This window comes from Somniosus microcephalus, chromosome 12 (genome assembly GCF_052327205.1).
Source record: "Somniosus microcephalus isolate GS21.2 chromosome 12, FLI_Smic_1.0, whole genome shotgun sequence".
Lineage (NCBI taxonomy): Eukaryota > Metazoa > Chordata > Chondrichthyes > Squaliformes > Somniosidae > Somniosus > Somniosus microcephalus.
Window position 1 is genome coordinate 159,958,640 of NC_140998.1, and position 14,327 is coordinate 159,972,966.

Sequence of the window (14,327 nt, forward strand, 5' to 3'; positions counted from 1 at the left end):
AGTCCAGCGTAGGCTGTGGCACAGGCGTGTCGTCCTCGTAGATGTCGAGCGGGTCGCGGGGCCCAGGCCTGCCGTCTGCTGGGGCTGGATATCGGATCGTGGGGGGGGGGGGGTGGTAGTGGGTAGTGGGTTACTGCGGCCCCCGAGGGTGCAAGGTCTCTTATGGAGACTGTGTCCTCCCGCCCGTCCGGGTATGCGATGTAAGCATACTGGGGGTTGGCGTGGAGGAGGTCGACCCTCTCGACCAGGGGGTCCGTTTTATGGGTCCTCACGTGTCTTCTCAGTAGGACCGGCCCTGGGGACGTCAGCCATGGCGGTAGCGATGTCCCCGATGTGGACTTCCTTGGGAAGACAAACATTTTCTCATGAGGGGTGGCGTTAGTGGCAGTGCAGAGCAGTGACCGAATAGAGTGGAGCGCATCGGGGAGCACATCCTGCCAGCGGGAGGTTGGAAGGCCCCTAGACTTTAAGGCTAGCAGGACGGCCTTCCAAACTGTCGCATTTTCTCTTTCCACCTGTCCGTTCCCCCGGGGGTTGTAACTGGTGGTCCTGCTTGTGGCAATACCCCTAGTTAGCAGGTACTGACGGAGTTCGTCGCTCATAAACGATGAGCCCCGGTCGCTATGGATATAGCTGGGGAAGCCGAACAGGGTGAAGAGGTTGTTCAGACATTTAATGACCGTGGCACTGGTCATGTCCGGGCAGGGGAAGGCGAACGGGAAACGGGAGTACTCATCAATAATATTGAGGAAGTACACATTGCGGTCGGAGGAGGGGAGAGGCCCTTTAAAATCAACGCTCAGGCGCTCGAAGGGGCGAGTGGCTTTTATCAGGTGGGCCCTGTCTGGTCTATAAAAGTGCGGTTTGCACTCAGCGCAGACTTGGCAGTTCCTGGTCATGGTCCTGACCTCCTCAATAGAGTAAGGCAGGTTGCGGGCCTTGATGAAGTGGAAGAACCTGGTGACCCCCGGGTGGCAGAGGTCATTGTGGAGGGCCCGCAGTCTATCGATCTGCGCGCTGGCGCAGGTGCCACGCGATAGCGCATCCGGGGGTTCATTTAGCTTCCCGGGCCGGTACAAGATCTCGTAGTTGTAGGTGGAAAGTTCGATTCTCCACCTCAAGATCTTGTCATTTTTGATTTTGCCTCTCTGCTTGTTGTTAAACATAAAAGCAACTGAACGCTGGTCAGTGAGCAGGGTAAATCGTTTTCCGGCCAGGTAGTGCCTCCAATGACGCACAGCCTCCACAATCGCCTGGGCCTCCTTCTCAACAGCGGAGTGTCTGGTCTCCGGGCCTTGGAGGGTTCGTGAAAAGAAGGCCACGGGTCTCCCCGCCTGATTGAGGGTAGCGGCCAGGGCAAAGTCAGACGCGTCGCTTTCCACCTGGAAGGGGATGGATTCGTCCACTGCGTGCATGGTGGCTTTGGCAATGTCCTCCTTGATACGGTGGAAGGCTAAGCGGGCCTCTGCCGTCAAGGGAAAAGAGGTGGACTTGATCAGCGGACGGGCCTTGTCCGCATAGTAGGGGACCCACTGGGCATAATAGGAGAAAAACCCTAGGCACCTCTTCAGGGCCTTGAGGCAGTGGGGCAGTGGAAGTTCCATAAGGGGACGCATCCGGTCGGGGTCGGGGCCGATGACTCCGTGTTCCACAACACAGCCAAGGATGGCGAGGCGGTTTGTGCGGAATATGCACTTCTCCTTGTTATATGTCAGGTTTAGGAGTTGGGCGGTGCGGAGGAATTTTTCGAGGTTTGCGTCATGGTCCTGCAAGTCACGGCCGCAGATGGTCACATTGTCCAGATATGGGAAAGTGGCCTGCAACGCATTTTGATCTACCATCCGGTCCATCTCCCTTTGGAAGACGGAGACCCCGTTGGTGACGCCAAAGGGAACCCTAAGGAAGTGATAGAGGCGGCCGTTTGCCTCAAAGGCAGTGTACTGGCGGTCCTCAGGGCGGATGGGGAGCTGGTGGTACGCTGGTTTCAGGTCAATGGTCGAGAAGACGCGGTACTGCGCGATCTGGTTGACCATATCAGCTATACGGGGGAGTGGGTAGGCGTCCAGCAGGGTGTAGCGATTTATTGTCTGGCTGTAGTCGATGACCAGGCGCTGCTTCTCGCCGGTCTTAACGACCACAACCTGGGCTCGCCAGGGGCCGGTGCTGCCCTCAATAATCCCTTCTTTCAGGAGCCGCTCCACTTCGGTTTTAATGAAAACCCTGTCCCCGGCACTGTATCGCCTGCTCTTTGTGGCGATGGGCTTACAGTCGGGGGTGAGGTTAGCAAACAGTTGGGGGGGGGGGTGACTCTGAGTGTGGAGAGGTTGCACCTGGTGCGCGGCGGGCAGTTTGGAAGCTGCTGGCTGCGGACTGTGAGTGGGGGTAGGGGTCCACCGTACGCCATCGTAACACTTTTAAGGTGGCACTGAAAATCTAACCCCAGCAGGACGGCAGCGCAGAGGTCAGGCAGGACCAGAAGTTTAAAATGATCGTACACGGTCCCGTCTACTACGAGTGTCACCACGCAGTAGCCGCCGATGTCCGCCGACTGGGACTCGGAGGCCATAGAAATCCGCTGTTGCGCAGGCAGGACTGGGAGAGAGCAACGCCGCACCGTGTCGGGGTGGATGAAGCTCTCCGTGCTCCCAGAGTCAAAAAGGCAGATTGTATCGTGACCATTTACCTTAATGTCCATTGTGGAACTGGCCAGTTGGTGCGGTCTCGCTTGGTCCAGTGTAACGGATGCCAGCGTAGGGGTCGGTGTGTCGCTGCGGGTATCAGATGAGGCGGTGTCGGGGGCCTGCTGCGTCCCGGCTGTCGTCCAAGATGGCGGCGTCCATGATCCCCATGTGGCTGGAGGCGTCCAAAATGGCTGCTGTACCGGTGATTCGCACATGGCCGGGGAGGTCCAAGATGGCGGCCCGCATGGCCCACACGCGGCGCTGCTGGGGTTCGGGGTGGCTTTGGCCCTGCAGACGCTAGCGTAGTGTCCCTTCTTCCCGCAGCCCGAGCAGATCGCGTTTTTCGCCGGGCAGCGCGCTCTGGGGTGTTTTGCCTGGCCACAGAAGTAGCATTTCTGGCCTTGGGGCACTGCTGTCTGGCCTTGGGACACTGCTGCGGTAGTTGGGCCGTTGTTGGGGTGTGGCTGGGGTGGCACGGCGCTATGAGGCGGTCCTACCGTGTCCCAGGCTGTCATTCCCCGCGGCGTCCACGGTGCAGAGGAGTAGGCATCCATGCCCTGGTAGGCTGCATCCAACGATAGTGCGAGTTCAGAGGCCTTGTTGAGGTCGAGGTTACTCTGCTCCAACAGTCGCTGTCGTGTGTAATTGGATCTGTGGCCCGCTACAAAAGCGTCCCGGATAAGTTCCTCTGTGTACACGGCGGCCTTTACATCCTTACAACCACAGGCCCGGCCAAGCACAGACAGTGCCTGAAGGTATTCCACGGTCGATTCCCCAGGTTGTTGTTTACGACTCCCCAGGAGGTGCCTGGCGTACACTTCGTTCACTGGGCGCGTGTACTGGTCCTTGAGGAGCTTGATAGCATCCGCGTACGAGGTCGCGTCTTGGATGACCGAGTACACTCGGTGGTTCACTTTGGAGGTCAGGACATCCAGTTTGTCCTCGTCCGATTTGATTGCTTCGGAGGCGGTCAGGAATTTTTCGAAACACTTAAGCCAGTGAGTAAACTTGGTGGATGAGTCCGCCTCCCGATGATCTAAGTCCAGGCATGCTGGTGTGAGGATCTTCTCCATTATAAAAATGTTGTTAATAAAATTGATGCGCTATCAATTACTCATAAAAGACTGAGAGTTAGAAGAGTAACTAAAGGCTTTTATTAACAACAGAATGGAGGTCTGCCTCGCGTGGTCGACCGGTCCATGATACTAAGGGCTGGGGAGCAGTCACCTTTATACTAGGACCTGTGGGAGGAGTCAGCCGAGGCATGTCCAGGCATGTACACAGTGGAATACAAACAGGACAAACAGGAATACAAACAGTGGTTTACCACATACGCCTGGGGAACCAAAGAAGATCCGCATCTGTGGGGATTTTAAGGTGACAGTGAACCCAGTCCTTCACACGGTGCAATATCCGCTTCCACGAATTGAGGATATTTTCGCCTCGCTATCTGGTGGTAAACGCTTCACCAAAATTGATCTAGCCCAGGCATACTTGCAAATGGAGGTAGAAGAAGCTTCAAAACATTACCTTACGATCAACACCCATAAAAGGTCTCTATCAATACAACCGGCTGGTGTTTGGATTAGCCTCGGCTCCGGCTATCTGGCAAAGGGCGATGGATCAGGTCCTGCAAGGGATTCCAGGAACCCAGTGTTATTTGGACGACATCTTGGTCACGGGCGAAAATGACGGTGATCACCTCGCTAACTTGGAGAAGGTGCTCGCCAGATTAAAGGAATATGGGCTACAAGCTAATCGCCACAAGTGCGAGTTTTTCCAGAAACAGATCTCGTATTGCGGCCACGTCATCGATGAAGAGGGGTTACATAAGTCCCCTGACAAGATAGAGGCAGTAGTCAAGGCTCCAGCACCAGAAAATGTGTCACAACTGAGGTCGTTCCTCGGGCTGGTAAACTATTACCACAGGTTCTTACCAAATTTGTCTACGGTACTACACCCGCTGAACACCCTACTGCAAACAGGGGTACCATGGAAGTGGGATGACGAACGTAGACGAGCTTTCCAGAAGTGTAAAGAATTGATCACATCAAAAGAGGTGTTGGCCCATTTCAACCCAGCACTACCAATTCGTTTGGCATTTGATGCATCACCCTACGGCATTGGAGCGGTGCTGTCGCACAAATTCCCAGACGGGTTGGAGAGGCCAGTGGCCTTTGCGTCTCGGTCACTAACCTCAGCCGAGCGCAACTACGCCCAGATTGAAAGGGAGGCCCTCAGCCTAGTATGGGGAGTAAAAAAATTCAACCATTATCTGCATGGGCAGAAGTTCACCTTGCTGACTGACCACCAACCACTTGTCTCCATCTTTAATCCTAAGAAGGGTGTGCCAGTAATGACTGCACAGCGGTTACAAAGATGGTCCCTGTTTCTAGGGGCGAATCAATATGAAATAGAATATAAAGGCACGAAACAGCATGGGAACGCTGATGGGCTATCGCGCCTGCCACTGCCTACGGTGGAGGAAGCACCAGCAGTGGACCATATAGAGATATTTTATTCGTTGATAATTGAACGATTGCCAGTAACAAACGCAGATATAGAGAAGGAGACCCGCAATGATCCGACGCTGTCACGGGTATATGAATTGACGGTGAGGGGATGGCCAACACATGGCGACTCACTGTTGCCAGCATTCTCATCCAGAAGAGAACAGCTGTCAGTATGCCAGGGGACAGTGATGTGTGGATCCAGAGTGGTGATTCCACCCAAGTTAAGGGAGAGAGTGCTAAAGGAGCTACACGAAGGTCATCTGGGGGGAGTGAAAATGAAAAGCCTTGCTAGGGCTTATGTGTGGTGGCCAGGAATCGATCAACAAATCAAAGACCTAACTAAGAGCTGCTTAGGATGCCAGAAGGTCCAAAATGCACCACCACATGCCCCTCTACACCCATGGGAGTGGCCCTCCTCTCCATGGCAACGGGTGCACATTGATTTCGCTGGTCCATTCATGGACTCAATGTTCTTAATAGCAGTGGATGCTCATTCAAAGTGGCCTGAGGTGATAAAGACGTCTTCAACCACTACAGAGAAAACAATTGCAGTCCTACGGACCATATTTGCCAGAAACGGTTTGTCAGAGCAGATCTGCTCTGATAATGGACCACAGTTTGTGTCCGACGAGTTCCAAAAATTCATGAAAAGGAATGGGGTAAGGCATTACACATCCGCCCCGTATCATCCAGCCACCAATGGATTGGCTGAGAGGTTCGTACAAACCTTTAAGAAGGCGATAAAGGCCATGTGCGACGAGGAAATTCCACTACAGCATAAGATGGACAATTTCTTATTAGCCTACCGAAACGCGACACATGCAGTTACCAACCAGACCCCAGCCATGATGTTCTTTAACCGAAGGTTGAGATCTCGTCTGGACTTGCTCAGACCAAATGTGCGAAGAAATGTTGAGGACAAACAATTCCAGCACATCAACGAGAAGCCGACAAGGAGCTTCAATGTAGGGCAACCAGTCTTGGCCCGTGACTGTCGAACAGAGAAGTGGCAACCCGGAACGATATGTACAAGGCAGGGGCCATTAATGTACACAGTGGATGTCGGGGAGAACATTGTGAGACGCCACGTCGATCAGATCTTAGTGTCACAGGAAGGCGTCAACCCCATGTCTCGAGTACCTGGGGATGAACCCGACATACCGGTAGCATCTACTTCAGACCCAGTAGCAGTGGAACCCGATGAACTACCCGATGAAAAGGGGTCAGAATCGCCTCTGCACCAAGAACAAGAACCTCCGGAAAGGCGCTATCCCGAAAGGGTCAGGAAGTCGCCCCAAAGACTGAATCTATAAATGGACTTTTTGTTATTGAATGTACATGTAAAAATGTAATTGTTATTTGAATATTAAGGGGGTATTATTAATCTAAAAAGGGAGGAATTGTAGTGTATGTGCTTTAAGTCAGAACTACTTTTTGCAGCTCCTGTATACTGTAGTACCGGCAGTAACCACACCGGTATATAAGCTGTGCGCATGCCTCTGTACTCCAGTCTAGAGATGACCCTCCTCCAGTAAAGACCTGTTGTTTGTTTATGTACAGCATCCGTGTAATTCTTTATCCACTGAACCACGGATCTAACAAACAGCAGAACTGCTGTCTGAGAAATGGGAGCAGTGGTTATGATCTGAAATTGCTGAACACTATGTTGCAGCCGGAAGGTTGTGAAGTGTCTGATCAAAAGAGGTGCTGTTCCTCCTGTTGAGCTTCATTGGAACAGTGTAGGAGGTCGTGGAAAGAGGTCAGAGTGGGAGGGGGATGGAGAATTAAAGTGACAAGTGACTGGAAGCTTAGGTTCATTTTTAACATTTTTCAGTAATGCAATGGGCATGTTCAACTCAGTAGAGGTAGCACTGCATAATTCAAAGGCAATGAAAATGATTATATTGTGGAACCTATAGACATATGGCAACAGTGAACTTGAACATTACAGGTTCTATTCCTTCAGAGCATCAGACAAGAAAATTACAGTATATACACAAGATAAATGCATGCAGTGCATTGCAAGATTAACAGTGTACACCAGAAACATAGAAACATAGAAGATAGGAGCAGGAGAAGGCCATTTGGCCCTTCGAGCCTGCTCCGCCATTCACTGCGATCATGGCTGATCATCCAATTTCAGTACCCGGTCCCTGCTTTCTCCCCATACCCCTGGATCCCTTTAGCCTTAAGAAATATATCCAACTCCTTCTTGAATATATTTAATGAATTGGCTTCTACTGCCTTCTGTGGTAGAGAATTCCACAGGTTCACCACTCTCTGGGTGAAGAAATTCCTCCTCATTTCTGTCCTAAATGGCCTACTCCTTATCCTTAGACTGTGACCCCTTGTTCTGGACTCCCCGACCATTGGGAACATCCTTCCTGCATCTAGTCTGTCCAATCCTGTCAGGATTTTATAAGTTTCAATGAGGTCCCCTCTCATTCTTCTAAACTCCAGTGAGTACAAGCCCAATCGTCCCAATCTCTCCTCATACGTCATTCCTGCCATCCCAGGCATCAGCCTGGTGAATCTTCGCTGAACTCCTTCCATGGCAAGAACATCCTTCCTCAGATAAGGCGATCAAAACTGCACGCAATACTCAAGATGTGGTCTCACCAAGGCCCTGTACAACTGCAGCAAGACATCCTTGTTCCTGTACTCAAACCCTCTCGCTATGAAGGCCAACATACCATTTGCCTTCTTAACCGCCTGCTGCACCTGCATGCTTACCTTCAGCGATTGGTGCACAAGGACACCCAGGTCTCGTTGCACTTCTCCTTCTCCCAATCTATTGCCATTCAGATAATAATCTGCCTACCTGTTTTTGCCACCAAAGTGTCAGGATGTAAGCTGTTGCCCACAACTCTCGATATTGTAAATTGCTGATCCAAGTCATGACATCGTGGAAGGCATTCAATGGAAGCCAGGCACTTACCAACAAGTCAAACATGCTGATCACAGAAATCTGGAACAGATCTCCCACTCATTCTCTTGGCCAGGGAAGTGCATGGCATGGAGAGTCTTCAGCAAAGAATGAACAAAAATAAAAAGGCTTTTTTAAAAAAGCTCCCCAATGGCTCGGTTAGTAAGTTCATTGCAAAGTGTGGAACTGAGCCAAAAAGACTGTGTGCTGAGTTAGTTGATCGTAGCAGGAGTAGCAGTTTAGGTGCCATAATTAGCAACAGGGCTCCTGGGCTAGACAAAAAATAGCTGGGGTCCAAGTCCTTATCACTATCCAATGATTCCAACTACAAAGTTGCAAGTAGATGGAAGAGGTGGGGTAGGACAAGATTGAGATGTCCCTCATAACTGAATAGCACTCCATCTCTAAGGAATGGCAACTTGGACAAGATACTGGAGGGCTGCTGCCATCCACTGAATTGTACGCCAACATAAGTCAACACCTTCAGGGGAGGAGATGGAAAAGGGAGAAAAGCAAATACATTTTATATGGCTTGCATAACACATGTGGCAACTACCTAATCAAGGATTCCATGTATAGCCTCCTTTGGAAACAGAGATATCATGAGTTTATGAAAAATTTTCAAGTACTTTCCACACCCTTACCTCCCCCCCCAACCCCCCATCTTCTTCTCTCACTCCCAATGTGCCTTAAATCACTGTTGCCCCGCACTGCAATGCTTTATCAGTCAGGACAGCTCAAAGAGCATATTTCTCCATGGATACTGCACATGCTTCTGTGTCAGACCATCTCTGAGACTGGTATCAACAGTTTTCTTGAGATAACGGCTCCCAATACCACAAACTGCAGCCTCAAGAAACCCAGCTAAAGGCTGGAGCAGTTCACCCAATGATGGTGAAATCCAAAACTGGTTACAACCTGGGTGGTCTTGTTCGAATAAAAGTTCAATACTGTGTTGCTCGCATTAACAGGACAACACCTACTCAATATTTTGTCACTCTCGGACCAGCACCTACAAAATGCACAAAAACAATCTGTCTGGATTTACTAGCATATTTTTACCATAGCAACAATCGAGATACTATAATTGGACTCAGTGCCTCTAGTGAGGGTCAAGGGATAGAAAACAGCCAGGTTCTCAATCCTGATCATTATCCAGTAGCTTCTGCTAAAATGTGTGTGTCTGGACAATGGATGAGGAGAGGATTGAACAAAGCATTGTTCAGTTGTGATGTCAACACTTGATGTCTAGGCACAGACATGAAGAATGGCCACTTGGGGAGCGGCTAGATCACACAGGACCACTCTCCAGAAAGATTCACTGCATTTAGAAGAAGAGGAGGGAAGGGAAAAAAACATATACTTTTGGTGTCCATGAGCTGTGAATCTTGGCAAAGGCACACACAGGAATTTTGAAAGTCTGGTGCTAACATATTGTAAAATTAACAGTTTCATTCTGGAAATGTATAGAGCCATAGCTGCTGATGACAGGAGTTTGATTTACAGACTTGTATTGTAACAGCATTTGGTTAACTGCCCAGTTGGGGAGGTTCAACTATGAGAATAAAAAAAGTGTCAATACCAGTCCATGTGAGACATTAATGATGGTCAGGGAAGCCTACAGACCAGAATGCTTCATCTTTCTGGTCAAGTGAGGAGAAGATGGGATTGAGCAGTGGGAAACCTGAAAAAGAGCATGTGAAGATAGTTTAAAAAAACTTACATTGGATTTGTTCTTCAACAGCAGCTTAAATCCTTTTACTTTGTCTTCATCTGTGCCGTCATGCAACTTGTCTACTATACGTAAAAGACAAGGGAGTTCATCCACCTTTTCAGATGACAGGCACGGGTCAACTGCTTCATTTTGGACATCTGGTTCATTTCGATCTGCTGCTTCATCACGGTCATAATCTGACTCTGCATTAGCTGTAGTGTATCTGGAGAGAGTGAAGATGAATTACAGAAACTAACAATGCCACAATGTTCACTTTGCTAGTGCCATGACTGCTGCTTAAGATGCCACCCCACCCCAGCCTTAAAAAAAAAAAGCTTGCATGGCAGAACAACATGTTAGAACTTCAAAACACGTTGCTATAAATATTGGTTGGGCAAGAAAGTTGGGAAGCGTTAAGCAATTTTGACTAGTGATAGTGTTCAAAGTTTGTAACTCGAAAGTTAGGAGATTTATATGGGATTTAACAGACAGCCAGAAGTAAATTCACAAGTGAACAATAGACCTGAAGCTAAGCCAGAATGGAAGCAATACTGTGCACTCCAATATTATGCTGCATCTCTCATAGCATGACTGAATCCATGGGTAGATGCAAAGAGTCACACCTCAGCAACATAAAAAACATGTGCACAAGACACCAAATGGTCAACCTTGAACTAAACCCTATTGACAAAGTCACTCTTGTCATTACACCATCAACTGCTGTTTTACACCATTTTCCTATGGATGATTACTTATTCAGGCTCATTAGAACTTACCTTACATCAACAAAGTAACCCAGATAGAGACAGACATCAAAACCTTGAAAATCAAAGACATCAGCAGGCATACATGTGTACATTTCCTGATAGACTGGGGCAACCCAGTCTCTCCAAGTGTCTCTCTGCTTTTCTTTGCAGTTTACCCAGCTGTCAGATGTTATAAGTGCAAGCATTAAACGTTTATCCCTTTCTAGTAAGTGATAACGCAAGAGAACACTACTGACCATCCTGACTACACCCTAGCAGAAATGCAAACACTGAAGGCACTGCCACCATAAACTGGCACTCAGTCAAGATCGGGCACAAAGGCAAGCCCAGAGAAAAGTGAATTCTCCCTGGTAATAGATATCCTTCATTTAACCAATGGAAACAGATCATATATATTCCTTTAATAATGATCAGCAATCATTCTTTTGAATATTCAGTTATTAAAGAATTTATTTAGGCTCACAATAAATTGGATCCACTGAATTTTCAGAAATGGTAAAATAATGAGTAAAAGACTCATCTCTCAGCCTGGAAAAGGAAATACCTTCTTAATATTACACCTCCTTAAAAAAATGCCACTGGAAAATAAATTAATCCATCCCTTCTCCTCTCACCAGCACAAAGGAGGCAATCATGCTAGGTTTTCTCAGAATCAGAAATGCATTAGCTACTGACCCTAATTCATGCTGGCGCAAAGTGATTAACTTTCAGGGAATTGGCTGGTGGTGAGGTGAGGGAACGGTTATCAGTTGCCAATAATTCTGATACATCTATTGTCAACTGCACAAATGCTTCATGCTCAAAACGAGGTGTTTCCATGATATAATTGTTGATAACCCCTGCAGCAGTTTCTTTGTATTTTGTGGGGGTAATAACCATTTGCATGGCCACAATTTGCTTTCGAACTTGGTCAATGTGGAAAGCTGTCTAGAATAAGAATAGTATTCTCTTCAACATATTTTGCTTCCTACTTTATTTATTGAAGGAATGCTTCAAATCTAAACTCAAAATGAAGGTGTTAAGCAATGAAAATAAATACTTGAAATAATTGCATTTATGTGGTGCTGTATGATGTCTTAAAATATCTCAAAGCACTTCACACAATGAATTACTTCTGAAGTGTAGTGATTATTTAAGCAATGGTTAGAATACATTTGGTTCTTTGAAGCTTAGGTGACTTTGCCTTGAAGCAATGAGAACATAAGAAATAGGGGCAGAAGTAGGCCATATGGCCCCTCGAGCTCCGCCACTCAGTAAGATTATGTCTGATCTTCTACATCAACACCACTTTCCCACCCTATCCCTATACCCCTAGATTCCTATAGTGCCCAAGAATCTATCGATCTCAGTCTTGAATATACTCAATGACTGAGTATCCACAACTCTCTGGGGTAGAGAATTCCAAAGATTCACAACCCAGTGAAGAAATTTCTCCTCATCTCAGTCCTAAATGGCCGACCCCTTATCCTGAGACTATGACCCCTAGTTCTAGACTCTCCACCCAGGGGAAGCAGCCTCTCAGCATTTACCCTGTAAAGCCCTCTAAGAATTTTACACTTTTCAACGAGATCACCTCTCATTCTTCTAAACTCCAGAGAATATAGGCCCATTCTACTCGATCTCTCCTCATAGGACAGTCCTCTCATCCCAGGAATCAACCTAGTGAACCTTCATTGCACCCTGTCTAAGGCAAGTATATTTATCCTTAGGTAAGGAGATCAAAACTGTGCACAGTACTCCAGATGTGGTCTCACCAAAGCCCTATATAATTGTAGCAAGACTTCCTTACTCTTATACTCCAACCAAGGCCAACATACCATTTGCCTTCCTAATTGCTTGCTGTACCTGCATGCTAGCTTTCTGTGACTAGTGTACAAGAACAACCAAATCTCTTTTGAATACCAACATTAACTAGTCTCTCATCTTTTAAAAATATTCTGCTTTTCTATTCTTCCTACCAAAGTGGATAATTTCACATTTCGCCACATTATACTCCATCTGCCATCTTCTTGCCAAATCACTTAACCAGTCTATATCCTTTTGCAGCCATTGTGTCCTCCTCACAGCTTACTTTCTCACCTAGCTTTGTACCGTCAGAAAACTTGGATATATTGCACTCGCGGATCTAAGTCGTTTATATAGACTGTAAAAAGCTGAGGCCCAAGTACTGATCCTTGCGGCACTCCACTAGTTATAACCGGCCAACCCAAAAATGACCCGTTTATTCCTACTCTCTGTTTTCTGTCTGTTAACCAATTCTCAAACCTTCTATTACCCCCAATCCCATGAGCCCTAATCTTACGTAACAACCTCTTGTGTGGCACCTTATCGAATGGCTTCTGAAAATCCAAATATACTACCTCCACTGGTTCTCCCTTATCTATCCTGTCAGTTACATCCTCAAAAAACTCCTAATAGCTTTGTCAAACACAATTTATTGAACAGCAGGGTTACATTTGCTACCTTCCAATCCACATGGAACTCTGGAAGATCAAAACCAATCGTGCCAGAAATAAGGTGTGCTAAAGACAGAGTGCTTCAAACAGAGGCTTGTCAGATGCAACTTTAATTATCACCTTGGATTTCAAGATTTCTCTCAAACTTTCAAACCAATACTTTTTCTATCAGCCTCAGATCCTTTGGCAGAATTCATGTTGTAAAGTGTTATGCTTAATGGGAGAAACCAGAAGTAATACTTATGATAGCAAAAAACCTTTAATCAGGACTTTACAAATTCAAAATATCTGGCAAAAAAAGCAGAACATTACCAGTAGCCAACTACTATGCACACAAATTATATCAACAACAAACTTGGATACATTACACTCAGTCCCCTCATCTAAGTCACTGATATAGATTGTAAATAGCGGAGGCCCGAGCACTGATCCTTGCGACACTCCACCAGCCAACCCAAGGCAAAATACCTACTCTCTTTCTTATGCTTGTGAAACTAGTGTCAATGAGATGTACACCAATAAAAGAACCGACATCAATGATATATTACATAATGTGTGAAAAAGAGAGAATATATGGTGACATGCACCGAGCTCCTAATAAAACTGGAATTCTGAAAACCTTCCAACTGCACTAAATTATGCCACCTCAATGATTAGCAAGGGTATGAAGAACCAAAGTTTACAGCACAGAACATAATCCAACCCATCGTGTTTGTGTCAGTTCTTTGCTAGAGCAATCCAAAACTATTCCCAATGCCCGGATCTCTTTCAATAACCTGGATCTTCTTCTGCTTGAAGGTTTATCTACTCTTCCCTTAAAAGATGCAGTGCTCTCTGCCTCAACTGTGGCAGAGCAATTCATGTTCAACAACCCTCTGTGCAAAGAGATTTCTCCGAACCTCATTCTCTCTGGCAATTTTAAATCGATGGCCTCTCGCTGCTGACTCCAACTAGAGGAAATAACCTTTCCCTGGCTAATGTTAAAAAACATTTTGAATCCCTTCTTAGGCTTCTCTCTATGAAGAACAAATGAAAATGTTATAGTTTAATGGTTCGAGCACGAAAACAGATTAATTGATAGCATCCTGTAATGTTCTTCATTAGTGACTGTGTGAAACTTATTTAAGACACAACTAGGCATTAATTCTCATCCTGTTTTTCAAAGCGAGAGAGGATATTTTCAATTCTTGATTTTTGAAAACAATGTTTTGAATACAGATTTCCTGCTTTCACAACCTCATGTAAGCAAACTGTTATCCAAAGCTAATAA

General features: G+C 47.0%; 1 protein-coding gene across 5 annotated transcripts in view; it reads right to left on the bottom strand.

Moving 5' to 3' along the window:
- LOC147109632 (regulator of microtubule dynamics protein 3-like) overlaps positions 1 to 14,327 on the bottom strand; it is a 341,290-nt gene that overhangs the window by 294,580 nt on the left and 32,383 nt on the right. For all 5 annotated transcript variants that reach the window (XM_086003718.1, XM_086003717.1, XM_086003716.1 and 2 more), the window contains one exon: positions 9,844 to 10,057. In XM_086003718.1, the coding sequence (XP_085859844.1) occupies positions 9,844 to 10,057 (214 nt within the window). The remainder of the gene's footprint in view (positions 1 to 9,843; positions 10,058 to 14,327) is intronic.